General features: G+C 40.4%; 1 protein-coding gene across 2 annotated transcripts in view; it reads right to left on the reverse strand.

The window, feature by feature from the left end:
• UBE2H (ubiquitin conjugating enzyme E2 H) overlaps window positions 1-14,727 on the reverse strand; it is a gene marked incomplete at both ends in the record, with an annotated part of 93,295 nt that overhangs the window by 4,296 nt on the left and 74,272 nt on the right. For both annotated transcript variants that reach the window (XM_084230076.1, XM_084230075.1), the window contains one exon: window positions 1-21. This exon is cut by the window's left edge and continues 108 nt beyond it. In XM_084230076.1, the coding sequence (XP_084086202.1) occupies window positions 1-21 (21 nt within the window). The remainder of the gene's footprint in view (window positions 22-14,727) is intronic.

Here is a 14,727-nt window from a genome sequence, read left to right on the forward strand (position 1 = left end):
ACTCAAATATATTGGTAAGATCTGAAAAAACAAACAGAAATACATCATAAACAGAAAAAACAAGTTCACCTAAATTTCATATGAATTCAATCATCAAAACTCCTTACCGTGCTAAATATTTAGCCACATGCATATTTTTTTGTGAAAGTGTGCTCCATTACATGTGACTTACAGTACATATTCCGTTCAACACAATTTTTAAAAATACAATTATGCTTCAATTGTATTGAAGAACCACGTAAAGATATACCTGATATTCATTTTGAAAGGTAATTGTACCAATTCTAATTCATTCCATTTTCTAAACTGAGAATTTGGAATGACTACATGGTTTATTAAAATCTGTGTCCCAACACCCTACAGCACTCTGCATGTCCACAAAATGAGCAGTTGATTTCTCAACTTAGTCATTTTCTTAAGTTTGAAAACCCTACTCTGAAAAGTACAAGTCCCAGATCTTAAAAGAACTAAACAATTTTACAGACCCTGACATTTAATTAATTAAATGACATTTAATTAGAGGTAAATAAAACCATTTTTTTCAATTATTCTGATAGTAAGGGCAGGAACCTATATGGATAACTTAAAATTTGCAAGGGAAGTCACCAATTTACTACATTCATTGATCATCATTTTAATAGATATTTATTAATACCCTTCTTGCCACATTCAGCTCAAGGTGCTGACACACAGCACAAAACCACCACCACCCTGTGGTCCTGGTGTTTGACAAAGGCAGCAGCCCTGAACGCCCAGGTGTAAAATAAACCACGTGTCCCCGCAGCCTCAGAGCTGCTGCCCTGCCCCTTCTGTCTGGTCGTCCAGTCAGCAGACACTGGGCTTTGGCGCCTGAGCACTTCCATATCTCTGCCCCAGCACAGTCATGCTATCATGTTTCTGGAGGGAGTGCTACCTAAAAACTGTTTCATTTACCCTGCTTTTAATGGAATTTGTTTTAGAGTGAACAGTCTTATGCAGTATTATAAATGCTTTGTAAAGTCAATCACTTTAGGTTAGTGGTTCTCAATCACAGGTGATTTTGCTTCCCAGGGAAGAGCTGGCAGTGTCTGGAGAAATATCTGGTTGTCACAGCTGGGTAGCGAAGGGGTCAGGCCGCACATCGAGCCCTAGGGAAGAGGGGCCAGGGATGCTGCCTCCTACGATGTACAGGAAAACCCTTCACAACAAGTAATTGCCTGGTCCAGAATGTCTACAATTCTGAGGTTGAGAAACCTGGTTTAGAGAGAAGGGCCAGGGTAGATACAGCCATGTGCTGCTTAATGACGGGTTTGAGTGCTGCAAAATGCAGCATCAGGCAGTTTTGTCCTCACATGAACCTATGCTGTATAGCCTACGACACACCTTGGCTAGAGACAGGGACCACATCAGGTATGTGGTCTTTCACTGGCCCAAGCATCCTGATACAGCACATGGGCCATCCTTTGGGCTCTGTGAGCCATGTTCAGTCTCTCTTGTCACTGCTGCTGCAACACAAAAGCAGCTACAGATCATAGGTGAACAAATGGGTGTGGCTGAGTTCTAATAACACTGCGTACAAATACAAGTAGCCAAAGCTTGCCAAACGCTAGAGGTGGTTCTTCCTTGTCACCGTAGCATTAAGAAACTGAGCAGTGAAAAAATAATCTAGGGCTAAACTACTCAGCAGAAATTTCTGCAAGAATAAAAATGTTGTGTATCCGCACTGCCCAGGACAGCGGCCACACATGGCTACTGAGTATGTGAAAGCTGGCTGGTATGACTGAGGAACTGAATTTTTCATCTTATTTAATTCTGATTACATTAAGTTTATATTTGCATTAAGCTTAAGGAACAGCATGTGGCCAGCAGATCCCATACTGGAGAGCCCAGGACTAGAGAGCATAAACGGGAGGGCATGTGACAGCTGCATAGCCCTGGCCTCATGTGCCCCATATACTGACACACGGTGGCTTCACCGTTAACCCCAAGTAATGGACTTAGTATTATTACATGGACTGGCGTTTCACCTTCTTTAAGGCTAACTTCCTAAAGAGCCACATTACAGAATACAAATGCTGAGTTTTCTAATCAAAAAGGCAAAAATAGAGATAATCTAGGGTCTCCCTGGTGGCGCAAGAGGTTAAGACACAACCTATGAGGCTCTCTGCAGCACGAGTTTGATCCCCAGCCAGGGAGCTACCCACATGGCGCAGGAGACCTCTCCTGGCTCACCCACTGCCCTCAGCAGTGTATCTCAGTCAATCTGCTGGTCCTGCTCCCCACTCTGTCTCTGGTGAGTCCTCTCACCCCCCATACCTCTCTGTCCTGTGCCCCAGTTCTTATATGCATAAATCTTTTTAAAAAAAAAAATCTAAGATAACCCTTACCACCTATAGTAAGATTTTCACTATTTTTCTTTTTTAAGAGAGGCAGTATATTCAACAAACCAGTAATTATTCATGACGCAAAAGCATGGAAAACTAAGGGTTGCAGAACAATATTATGGTTGTAATGCTGGGTGGAGAAGATCATAAAATGGTATGTTCTCTAGAATTACAACGGTATAGCAGGCAGGCATAAGAATATTTAAGAAGTCAAGACAACAAGCTGTAACTTCTATTATTCACATTTCAAATGACTACTTTCTTACCTTTAAAAATTGTATTTTCCTATAACTGTCCTGTCAACTTTTGTATATGCTTGAACTACTTAATAAAACAAGAAAAGTCTGAAGAAATTTTTCCTTCTCTCTTTCCTTAGGTGGATGGATTATTAAGGTGGTAGGAGGAAGTGCCAAAAAGTAAGCAAACAAAGAAAAAACAAGAGGTATAGAAGTTCTTGCAAACTGAACAGTAAGAATTACAGTAACATGAACAATAGCAACAGTAATGGCAGCCGCAACAACTAGCACTCACTCGAGCTAGGCGCTTTACATTTCACATGCACACGCAGTGTCACCAGCCAGTGAGGCAGGTACCACTGTGACTGACTCCGTTTCACACATGGGGATACTGAGGCATAGAAAGCAACTTGGGCTCACCCACTGCGCTGCCTGTGCTCATGGATGGAATGACTGTCTCAGCTTTCAGCATGGCGCAATCTCCCTGCATTTCTCATCAAAACTATGGACCCTCAGAGATAGACTCTGCCCTCAATATTTTCCTTTCTTACAAGTTCAAGGCCAGAAAAGGCGTCTCAGAATGCCAGGGTGTTACCGTGGCTGAACTGCTCGGCAGTTCAGAGAGGCAGTGTCCTTGTTTTCAAGTAGCTCAACCTCAGGAAGTAGTCTACAGCCCTTCAGACACCTGTACACAGAGAACTGGAGGCTTCTCCTGCCACATCGTCGTTACAGGTGCCGCTCAGAAAGACGAGCAGCTGAATGTTCCTATCAAACAGTGAAAACCTTAAAAATATATGGGCTTTATTCTCTTAATGTTCAGAAGTGCTTCAGGACTCAAGAAATACTGCAGACATTTCATAACTAGTTGTTTCATGAGTTCCAGGAAGAGACGCAATACCTTTTCCTACTACATTTGAGTTTCTTAAGCTACCAGTAATTGGCTCTGCCTAAGTATTTGTTCCAAATAAAAAGAACCCTCAATGGACCTTCCTTTCCGTGTCTGCTGTCTTCCTGCATTAACATAACATACTTCTGATCCATTTTACAGATGCACTGAGTCACACCTGCAAACCGGAAGTGTGGAAAGGGACAAGCATGCAGCCTAGTTTTGGATGAGATGACAACTCTGGAAGGCCAGGATGCTGTGGCACTGGCCATTTCAAAGTAGTCCAGCATTCCCAAAAGTGGCCAATAGTGCGACCGCTGCCAAAAGGGTCCACCCCAAAGGAACGTCTCTCCGGTGTGTACACATGCACAAAATCATCTTTCAAGATAAATATGCTGGCAGTAGAAACCTAAACTGTAAATCAAGAATGAAATAGAGATTTGTCTTTGGAAAAACCCATCCGAATGAACAATTTCCCTAGAGTTGTTAATAGTAACATCTGTTTAAAGATCTTTGTAAAGAAACCACCTTCGAAACTTTTTGAAAGGGAGAGCTAGACACAGGGTTACCAAATCTAGAGATTAGAGTCAGCTGGCTCCATTAGCGGCCTCAATTTTTAAAAGTTCCAAGGTCCCCAAGAGGTATTCTATATGAGTAAAGAGCTCTTACCTTTACCATGGACTAAATCAGCACTCATCAAAACTCAGTCCCTAGGAGGACTGATTTTTCAGCCTCATCCTATGGCATTGACGTTAATAATATCACCACATACCTTGTTTTAGGTACATAAACTAATGATATATATTCATATTTAATTTTTAAAGAAACTCAAATGACAAACTGACCTCTCATCAAAAGCAGCAACATTGACTACTGGCCTATAGCTCGGGTTACTGCCTTTTGTCCATGAGAATTACTCATAGATTTTTTTTTCCTCCTTTCCCAAATCTGCATGCTGAGGTCTCATACCTATGCTAGGGATTATGATGTAGGAAATAGGTGATGTATGTATGTGCAGAAATGCACGGCCGGAAAACATCACCTACCCTATACATCCTCTAGGATACCCCAAGGCCCAGTGGGAAGAGGGCGATTTGCTTGTGGTTTCTTTGGCTCAAGAAAAGTCAGGTCTCAGCAGCAAAACTGCTGAAAAGGCTCTAGTTTAGTTGCGTTGCCTACCCTGAGCTTTTCGGTATTCTCTTCCGCACACTGATGTCACTATCACTTCCTCCAGGTGCAGGTATTCCAAGCTACAGATAGGAAAAAGTAATCCATTTTAGGAGGGCTTTAGGGGCTGCTTTAGAGTAGAACGGGTAGTGATGGATATCACCTAAAACAATGGACACCGGGTAAAACAAATTCCATTAGGCTGAACTATCTCTACCAAGAGGGAAGCTGGCTCCTTAGTGATGAACAACAGATGAAAAACCTAGAAGACCAAAGTCTAATCTCAGGCCTTCCACTGACTTGCTTTTTAACCTTGGGCAGGTCTCTTCCTCTCTGCATCTCAATTTCTTCATCTGCAAAAAGAGAAGTATAATACTGCAGTTCCTTACAAGGAAGAATTGACATATTACTAACAATGACTATAAAATAGACTTCAAACAGCAAAGGACTAGACTAAAATATTAATATAAATATGACAACTTCTTAGAGTAGGAATTTCAGCTACATGTATCCCTCCAGGAATAAGGGTTGAGTAATATGAATCACAATGAAAAAAAAAATATGCACCAATTCTTAAAGTAAAGCCACCCTACTCCAGGTGACTCAGACGGTACAAGGCTTAAAGGAGAAAACATAGGAGGGGATGAATCACGGGTCTCATGTTTTATTCTTGGCTGTTTATGAACTAGTGACCCTAAGTTATTTCTTCTTCCTCTATTTCCTTTGAACATTAAAATGGAATTTTTTGTAAAGCATGTTGCTATCTTGATTAAAACCCTGCAGACGCCCCAAGCTTGACATGGTCAGTCCCACCAAGAACCACAATTACCAAGCAGGTAGTCATCTCCAAGACTTTAACCTGCGTGATCTTCACTTGTTTTTCAGATTTAACACCAAATGCTGTAACTCAGAAACCACCACCATGACCAAGCATCAAGAACCACTTAAGAAATTCCTCTCTTCTCAAACGCCACCTAGCCCTCCCCCCTTCTATATGACCTACTCCTTGTCCCCACTACCTAGTTGCCAGGGTCCTTATTTTTAGAGTCAAACAAACAAGGAATACACCAGAAAATTTGTCTGAAAAGACACAAGTCACTTGCACAGCAGTGTGAATTCTGTGGTATGTTTTTTAAGAATTAGCTTCATACACTTAGAAAGCCTGTCGTCATAATTTTAAAGAAAAATAACAAATCTTTAATATTGGTCCTTTAAATTACTAGTCTTATCAGACTTGACATGCCTAAAATTAATTCCCTGAAAACCTATTCCCTCCCCCTAACACCAAACTGTAACAACCTTCTTCCTAAGCTCTGAAACTCTACAGGGCCTTAAGTGTTCTTCCTTTTTCCATGTATTCAGTCTGTCTCCCAGATTTGCCAGCTATTTGCCCTAATGAAATAACTCGAGTTCCTCTTCTATTTCCTCTGGCATATAATTACGCCAAGCCCAATATATCATGTAAACCTTGGATTGGGGCAACCATCTCCTGGATGGCTCTTTCAGGCTCCAAATTCTTGCCTTTGTAATCAGAAAAAGTTTGAAACAATTATTCGGGTCATTTCTCATCAACAGCAAATTCCTCTTATTTTCCTTCAAAACTCTTCATTATCCAGAAATACTCTGTTCTGTAACTCAATAGAAAGCAGGATTGATGGGCCTCCCTGGTGGCATAAGAGATTAAGACGCAACCTATGAAGCTGCTCGCAGCCACTGCAGCACGAGTTTGACCCCCGGCCAGGGAGCGACCCAAGTGGCATATTAGACCTCTCCTGACTACTCGCCCACTGCTCCCCTCAGCAGTATATTTCAGTCTATCTGCCTATTGTGTTCCCCACTCTGTCTCTGGTGAATCCTCTCACCCCCACACCTCTGGCCTGTACCCCAGTTCTTATATGCATAAATAAATAAATCTTGGACTTCCCCAGTGGCACAGGGGGTTGAGCGCAGTGCTATGAAGCTGTCCACAGCCTCTGCAGCACAGGTTCGCTTCCCGGCTGGCCAGGGAGATTCCCACATGGTGCAGCAGACCTCTCCTGCCTCGCCCACTGCTCTCCTCAGGAGTGTCTTCGGTCCGTCTGCCTGTTCTGCTCCTCACTCTGTCTCTGGTGAAGCCTCTCACCCTCCCACGCCTCTGGCCTGTACCCCTGTACTTGTATAAATAAATAAATCTTTTATTTTTTTAAAGGATATAAATAAATAAATCTTTTATTTTAAAAAAAAAGATTTATTTATTTATTTATACAAGCACTGTGTACAGTCAGAAGTGCAGGAGGGTGAGAGAACTCACCAGAGCCAGAGCGGGGAACAGAACAGGCAGACTGACAAGGAAATACACTGCTGACGGGAGCAGCGGGTGTGGCAGGAGAGGTCTGCGCGCCATGTGGGACCCTCTCCGGCGGCCGGGGATCGAACTGGCACTGCAGAGGCTACAGGCAGCTTCGCAGCCCAGCACTCAACTGCTGTACCACCAGGGGAGGCCCCCATTTATTGGTTTTTGCTCAATTTATAAGGAGTTGTAATTAATCATGAATTATTAAGCGAGTCATGAATTTGTGTTCAAAATAAAATCCCATTTATTCAAGGGTTTTTTTGGGGGGAGGAGTGAGAATCTACTATATGTAAATACATACAGTCCCATTTTAAAAATCAGAAAGAGGGCAAATAAAATTTCCAGGTTTTCTTCCATTATTTAATAATTTTGGCCTAATTAATAAATCATTACTTTCCTATTCGTTAGGCAGCTCCTAAGAAACTATAATATTAACAATGGATTTAAGTTTTTAAATTTAACTTTCTCCTGCTTACATTCTGAACACCAAAAACAGAGAAATTTTATCCTCAAAAAGGAGTCAGAAACCTATAGACCTCAACTAGTGGATCAGCACTGCATATGCTCAAGCAACTAGTTATTCATGAGAAGGGCTGGTAAGCAGAGGGCCCTGAGCAGAGACATGCCCTTGAGGAGAACATAAATAAAGCTAATCAGGAGGCATGCCCTCAGAAAAGCAGGCAGACTTGGAAAAAAAAAATTTTTTTTTTTTAAATAACCATCTCTTAAGTAACTAATCTGAGGAAAAAACCTATGTGGCTAGCTGAAGCAGACCACCAAGAACTTCCTGTGGTACCCTGGCACAGGACCAGCCAGCCACAAGGCTTGTTTTGCTATATTTAGTTTACCAAATGGTGACATGCTGCTAGTGGAATGAGATATCCAGTCACCAATATGCCGGAGGATAGATTCTAGATATAATTACTAATTGAAAGAGTCTTCTGTGTGGACAAAACGTGCAAAAGGTCTGAACTCATCAGATTTATACTTTCTCTGTTAGTCCATGGGTTCTTTTAAAGACAGAATAAGGTCTTACGAAGAGGATCATGAAGGCAAAAAATAAAACATCTCTCCTCAAATCTCTCTCTCTCTCTCAAAAAAAAAAAAAAGATATTTAGTAGGAACTACTAACAATAGTTATTCAAGGAATTTTTTTTTAAAGATTTATTTATTTAGTTAGTTAGTTATACAAGCACTGGGTACAGTCAGAAGCGTGGGAGGGTGAGGGAATTCACCAGAGCCAAAGCGGGGAGCAGAGCAGGCAGGCAGAAGGACCGAAATACACTGCTGAGGGGAGCAGCGGGCGGCAGGAGAGGTCTGCGCGCCATGTGGGACCCTCCTCCGGTGGCTGGGGAGCAGCCGGGGATCGAACCGGCGCTGCAGAGGCTGCGGGCAGCTTCGCAACCCAGCGCTCAACCGCTGCACCACCGGGGAAGGCCCCCTATTCAAGGAATTTTTGCAATATCATGATATTCTCACTATCATTAGAGTTTTTAAATGTCAAGCTAAATACAAGTATTTTTGTTATATGTGGGAAAGGAAATGTGAGAGATGTAGGCAGGGCACTGGAGAATTAGTACTGAGGATTATCAGGTACATTCTGCTAAGTGCCAGGTCACCAACCAGAGTAGTGCAGTTATGTAACATGGAATGATTTAAAGCATTCTGAACAGAAAAGAAAATCAACTCCCATCCATGGCCTAATGACAGCTCCTTCCCCCAATGTATTTAAACTGTAGAGAGCTATAGAAGAAAGCTACTTCATACACCAGAATGAAGACAACTCTTGTTCACCCAAAACACTGCCCTATTGTCATGTCAATCTCAAGACACCTCTCACCTCACTTAGGTGTTCTTTAGAGGTTATTCATCCTCTTTCCAACCTGGCATGACCCTGCTTACCTTAAAAGATCACAAGCTAAAACATGGTAATACGATTTGTTATTAACCTTACAGAAATGAGGGCAGTTAATATATAATGAGCTAGTTGTTGGGTTTTCTTACAGTCATACTAAAACTCATTATTAAAGTTTTTGGTTACTAGACTAATTTAGTGTCAGACTAATTTAATGTCAGAAAATAACAAGATAACTTTATGCAATTACAAGATAAGCGACCATGCCTGGGGAGAGACTACCTATGCCAGTCACCACAAGCAAACGAAGGGAAAACAGATGAGGGTTGCTTGTCCATAGCCTCACAACTGAGCCCTGAAAGTAGAGCTCCAAGGAAGTGGCACACAGCGGTGACTGTCTTTCAGGGACAAGGGCTCCTCTCCCACAACTCATAAAGTCTGGACCACTCACTCCGTGGTTCTAATGTCGACCACCAGTCAATGTGAATGTGATGTTCTTTCATGAATTTCTGCTATGCTCTTCAACCTAAAAGGACCTCCTATTTCTGGACATAGCTAAATAAATTCTTGGACCATATAGCAACACCCCATCTGAGTATTTCCAAGAGACAAAGGAGGCGGATCATGGAGTTAGCGCTGTTGAAGATATCAAGTCTGAAACTCAGCATATTTCTTCTTTACTACAGCTGACTCGTCTCCTGCTATACTGTAAAGAAACTGTCTATGAGATTCCTAATGACATCCTGCTGTTTCACAGGCAAGATGATGTCTGATTCCAGCGTGGATGGATCAATACTAAGTTCTCATGCCTGTTCAGACAGCAGTTGTTGACTACAGTGTTGTGTGTGTTTGTGTGTATGCATAGTTGATATATATACACACACATGTATATCCTATGTGTAACTAGGATAGTTAAAATGTCAATGTGAAGATGTCTAGAAACATCTAGAAACATAATTAGCATACACTAAGGCAACAGAAAGCATTATTTTAAGACACAATTAATTAAGCCAAAATGTGGATTGTTTGGAGAGGTTCCCAAGTTACCTGACTGAAAAGAGGGATGGAATAACTATTTCTAATACAAGAAAGTTTAAATTCATCTAACAGCTTAAATTCATTAGGCATCATACTATCAAATATAATTTATGCTCTAAAATGTTTCTGAGCACTTGGTTAAAGAAACTTTCTCTCTCTTGTCCCATCCTAATCTCAGAGTCCCTGAAACACTCCTTTGGTTGTAGCCAATTTCATCTCTGTTATGGACTCCCAGACAACACCAGTAATTTCCCAAATGTTGATCTTTTTACTCTATCATCAACAAAATAAGACAAAATAAGGCTAGCAACCCTAAGGGTGAAATTAAAACTGTAAACTCCCATTTTATAAGAAAGTTTTCTTCTACCTTGTCCACAGCTTAATCCACAAAATAATTAAGTCAGTGGAGAAATGACTACAAAGAAAGTTGGAGAGAGAACCACAATTTGCAGGGGTCAAGTATGCAAGGGCAAGGGCGTGGGGAATTAAAGCCGTGTTGCAGGGCAGGTACCCAACCTTCCAAGAGTGTGGAGTGAAAGGCTACTATGGATAAAATATATTTTGGAATAAAAAGAAAACAGGGGGGGCCTCCCTGGTAGCACAGCGGTTGAGCGCTGGGTTGCCAAGCTGCCTGCAGCCTCTGCAGTGCCGGTTCGATCCCCGGCTGCTCCCCGGCCACCGGAGGAGGGTCCCACATGGCGCGCAGACCTCTCCTGCCGCCCGCTGCTCCCCTCAGCAGTGTACTTCAGTCCTTCTGCCTGCTCTGCTCCCCGCTCTGGCTCTGGTGAATTCTCTCACCCTCCCGCGCTTCTGACTGTACCCAGTGCTTAAATAAATAGATAGATAGATAGATAGATAGATAGATAGATAGATAGATAGATAAATAAATCTTTAAAAAAAAAGGCAATGTTAAAAAAAATCCTGGAAAACAGAAGAGGAGCTTAACAAGCTATGTATAGATTAATGAACTTTCTTTTCCACTGCTTTTTAAAAGTACAGTTGCTTTTGAAACTGAAATCTAGATCCCGTTGGCTGCATTTTAAGTTTCCCAGAGCTTTTATCTTTGCTGTCTGGAAGAGCAGGAAGGGATATTAAAAAAAAAAAAAAAGATGCTATCATACAGGAAGCCAAAATGAATCAATTTTGTGATGGCATCTGCTACTTTCCTTTTAATGTCATGAGAATAACAGTAACTTCATCCTGGATGTATAACTTCATACTGATGACAAGCATCTTTACAAAATTAACCATATTACACACAATAATTAGCTCTCCTGCAAGGTTAAATAATATAAAATTAAAAATTACTGGGTGATTAAGCTACAATTATACCAATTTTGAGCTTTCTGAAGGAACAAACTGCATGTATTTTTGGCAAAGGCTAACAGGATGCGAATAGAAACAATACATCAAATGAACTACCCAAATCAATTCTGCATGGGGAAGGGAAATAAGGGGAGTACTAATACACTAAATTTACTACAAATCTGGTTACCAGTATAAATCTGAACGTTCAACTGGGAATTGCTGTTATAAATATGGATACTCATTGTACAGAGCATGCCCTGGGGCAGTTAACTGCAGGAAATTTCACATGGAATTCTCTGCTTCTTACCATATTATACAGCTGAGAGGCTGAAACAAATTTTAGTGCTCAGGCTAATAAGCCTTTTGCTTTTCAGTTATTATTTGTTTTAATAAGCCAACTTTCTCCTACTTGTTCCATATTATAGCAGATATTTTTGTCCTTTGAATGAAGATTCTCTTAAAAATCACTATAGGAAATTGAGTGATTCAGAATTCACCAATTATCAACCTTCAATGCCAAGGGCTTGAGCAGTTTGTAATAAAAATTCAGTTCATCTCTGCAGATCAGATAAGACAAAAAGAAACTTCTAAGATATTTGAACCAACCATTTCTATCAGTAGTTTTATATAAATTGTATTTACTTGCTCCTAAAACTCTCCATGAAAGAAATGTTGAATTTTCTTGAGAAATAGTTGGGGTTTGAACAAAATGTCAAAATAATTCTCCTCTGCAGGCTATATTTTTTATTATACTTAACAATATTATTTCTGCACTTACCTGTAATGTTAGTGTGCCCATGTTCTTATATGATGGAATACTTCATTATACTCATACACATGTGATACAGAAGTAAGAGTTCACTTTGACCAATGTGGTTTAACTCTTGTTACTCACTAAATGCTTTGGAAGGTAATATAAGAACATACTGTAACATTTTATAGATGGGATGAAACCTTAGTCATGTTGGCCTTCTGCTCTGAAGTCTGTTCTGAAACTTATATTCCTGTTGTAAAATGGTACAACTACTTTGGAAAACAGTTCCACAAATGTTTAAACAAAGAGTTACCCTATAACCCAGCAATTCCATCCCCAGGTCTGTACCCAGAGAAATGAAAATCTATGCCCACATGAAAATGTGTGCATGGATACTTACAGAGGTATTATTCATGATAGCCAAAAGGTGGAAACAACCAAATGTCTATCAACTGGCAAATGGGTGTTATCTAATCCATACAATGGAATATTACTTGGCCATAAAAGGAACAAATCACTGATACATGTTTCCACATGCATTTTGAAAACATGAAGTAAAAAAAGTCAGTCACCAAAAAATTCCATTTATGCAAAATGTCTGGAATAGGCAAATCTATAGAGATAAAAAGTAATTAGTGGCTGCCTAGGTCTGGGGGAGGGGGAATAGAAGAACAAGAAGGGTGTTGGCTAAAGAATCTTTTTGAGGTAATGAAAATGTTCTAAAACTGTGGTAATGGTTGTATATATCAGAATATATTAAATTAAAAAACTATCAAGTTATATATACACCTTAAATGTGTGATTTTTATGTATGTGAACTGTAATTCTATAGTTATTAAAAATCTGAGAAATGAGGTTCCTGAGACTCAGCAAACCTCTTCCACAAAGCTTTTCTGGTCAACAGTAAAAGTATTAGTTAAACTAAAGTCCAATTTACTTTATTGTAATTGGAACCATCTTGTAGTATTTTGTTATGTACAATTCTAAAATGTGAATGTAGTTTAAGAAAATACATCATTACATCAGATATTCCAGGCAGCCTGCCATGAGACATTTTTACCAAAAAAAAAAAAAAAAAACCAAAAGAAATCCATTTAATCAACCTCTTGAGTTTATGTTCTTGTCACTTCATCTCCTGTAAGCTGTCATTTCCCTAAAAAACTCTCCTGTGAAATAGTACTGGGCGTGATTAATCCACTCATTTCAACAAATTATTTGAACCCTTATTATATACCAGGTTACTGTTTTAGGAAGTTGTATATGCTCACACACACATGCAACCAAGTCCCTGCTCTGGTGGAGCTTACAACCTAACAGGATAAGATAAATAATAAACCAATACTGGTTTGAAAACAGGGCACTATGCTATGGAGGAGTGTTATTTAGATGGAGTGGCTAGGAAAGGAGGCGTCACTGAGGAAATGATGCTTAATGGGAGAAAAGAAGGTGCCAGCCAAAGATCAAGGAAGGGAACTCCAGGTAGAGGAAACATTCTTGAATGGCAGAAATCAAAAGTGAGGGGATTACCTGTGTTGTTGGTGACCAACCTTCATGCACTAACTAGTGCAAGAATGCCTGGCAAGTAACTTGCCAATTATGGCTGAAATAAAATGTCTTAAGTACCTAAAACTGCTAAAGGGTCTCACAGCTCTCCAATAAGAGTAGTTTGCCTCAGTCTAAAGGGACCTTCTCCTCTCTTCTTGTACCTCTGAGCAACTCTTCCGTTGTTGTTGTTTTTAATTTATTTATGCATGCAAGAGCTGGGGTACAGGCCAGAGATACGGGGGGTGAGAGGATTCACCAGAGACAGAGTGGGGAACAGAATAGGCAGACTGACCAAAGTACACTGCTGAGGGGAGCAGTGGGCAAGACAGGAGAGGTCTGCTACGCCATGTGGGTTGCTCTCTGGCTGGCTGGGGATTGAACTCGTGCTGTAGAGGCTGAGGATTGCTTCATAGTGAGGTGCTTAACGCCTTGCACCACCAGGGAGGCCCCAACTCTTTTGTTTTCTGTACCATTCATTCTTTCACTGATGTGAGACACTGTGCTTAGAGTGCTAGGAATTAAAGATGTGTGCCCACATTCTTTCAGGCAGGAAATAGTCTAGCAGCACAAAAATGTAGGCATAAACAACAAATACAAGGTAGGAAGTAAAAGTGGGCCACAAAGGAGAGATTACTTCCAGCTGGAACATCAGAGGAAGCTTCATGGGGTAGAGGCTTGAGAACAGGGAGAGTCTATAAAGGCTGAAGGTTTGGACATGTAGTGGAACAAATAGACTGTTGTCTTCCTCATTAACTTGAAAGATATCTTAAAATACTTTTAGCTCCGCAAATAAGTTACAAGCTCAGGGAAAGACTGCCTGATACTCCATATGTCTCTCTGTGATATTTAGCATAGTATTTTGCAGACTTGGGTATTTCATGAATGGATTCACTGTAAGAGATGTCATTTTCAACACTGAAGGCTAAATTATTCTTTGTTTCAAAATGAGGTTTTGGCCTTTGAAACAGGTGATCCCCTAAACCTCTTAATACATCATCTTAATATTCAGGGGCATCCCTGAGAGTTTTTTCCAAAATGAAAAGGTACTATATAAACACATATACAATGTTCTGAATACAGCATAATATAAAATGTTTGCTTATATATTTGTATGTCTGCATATGTATATCACTATACCTTAATTTCAGAATCTCACAAGATTATTTTAAACTTCTACTGCCAAAACAAAGCTGCTACATGAGAAAAAAAAATTTTTTTCACTTATTCAACTTTCCCATCCAGG

The sequence above is a fragment of the Talpa europaea genome (genome assembly GCF_964194135.1).
Source record: "Talpa europaea genome assembly, chromosome: 3".
NCBI classification, from domain to species: domain Eukaryota; kingdom Metazoa; phylum Chordata; class Mammalia; order Eulipotyphla; family Talpidae; genus Talpa; species Talpa europaea.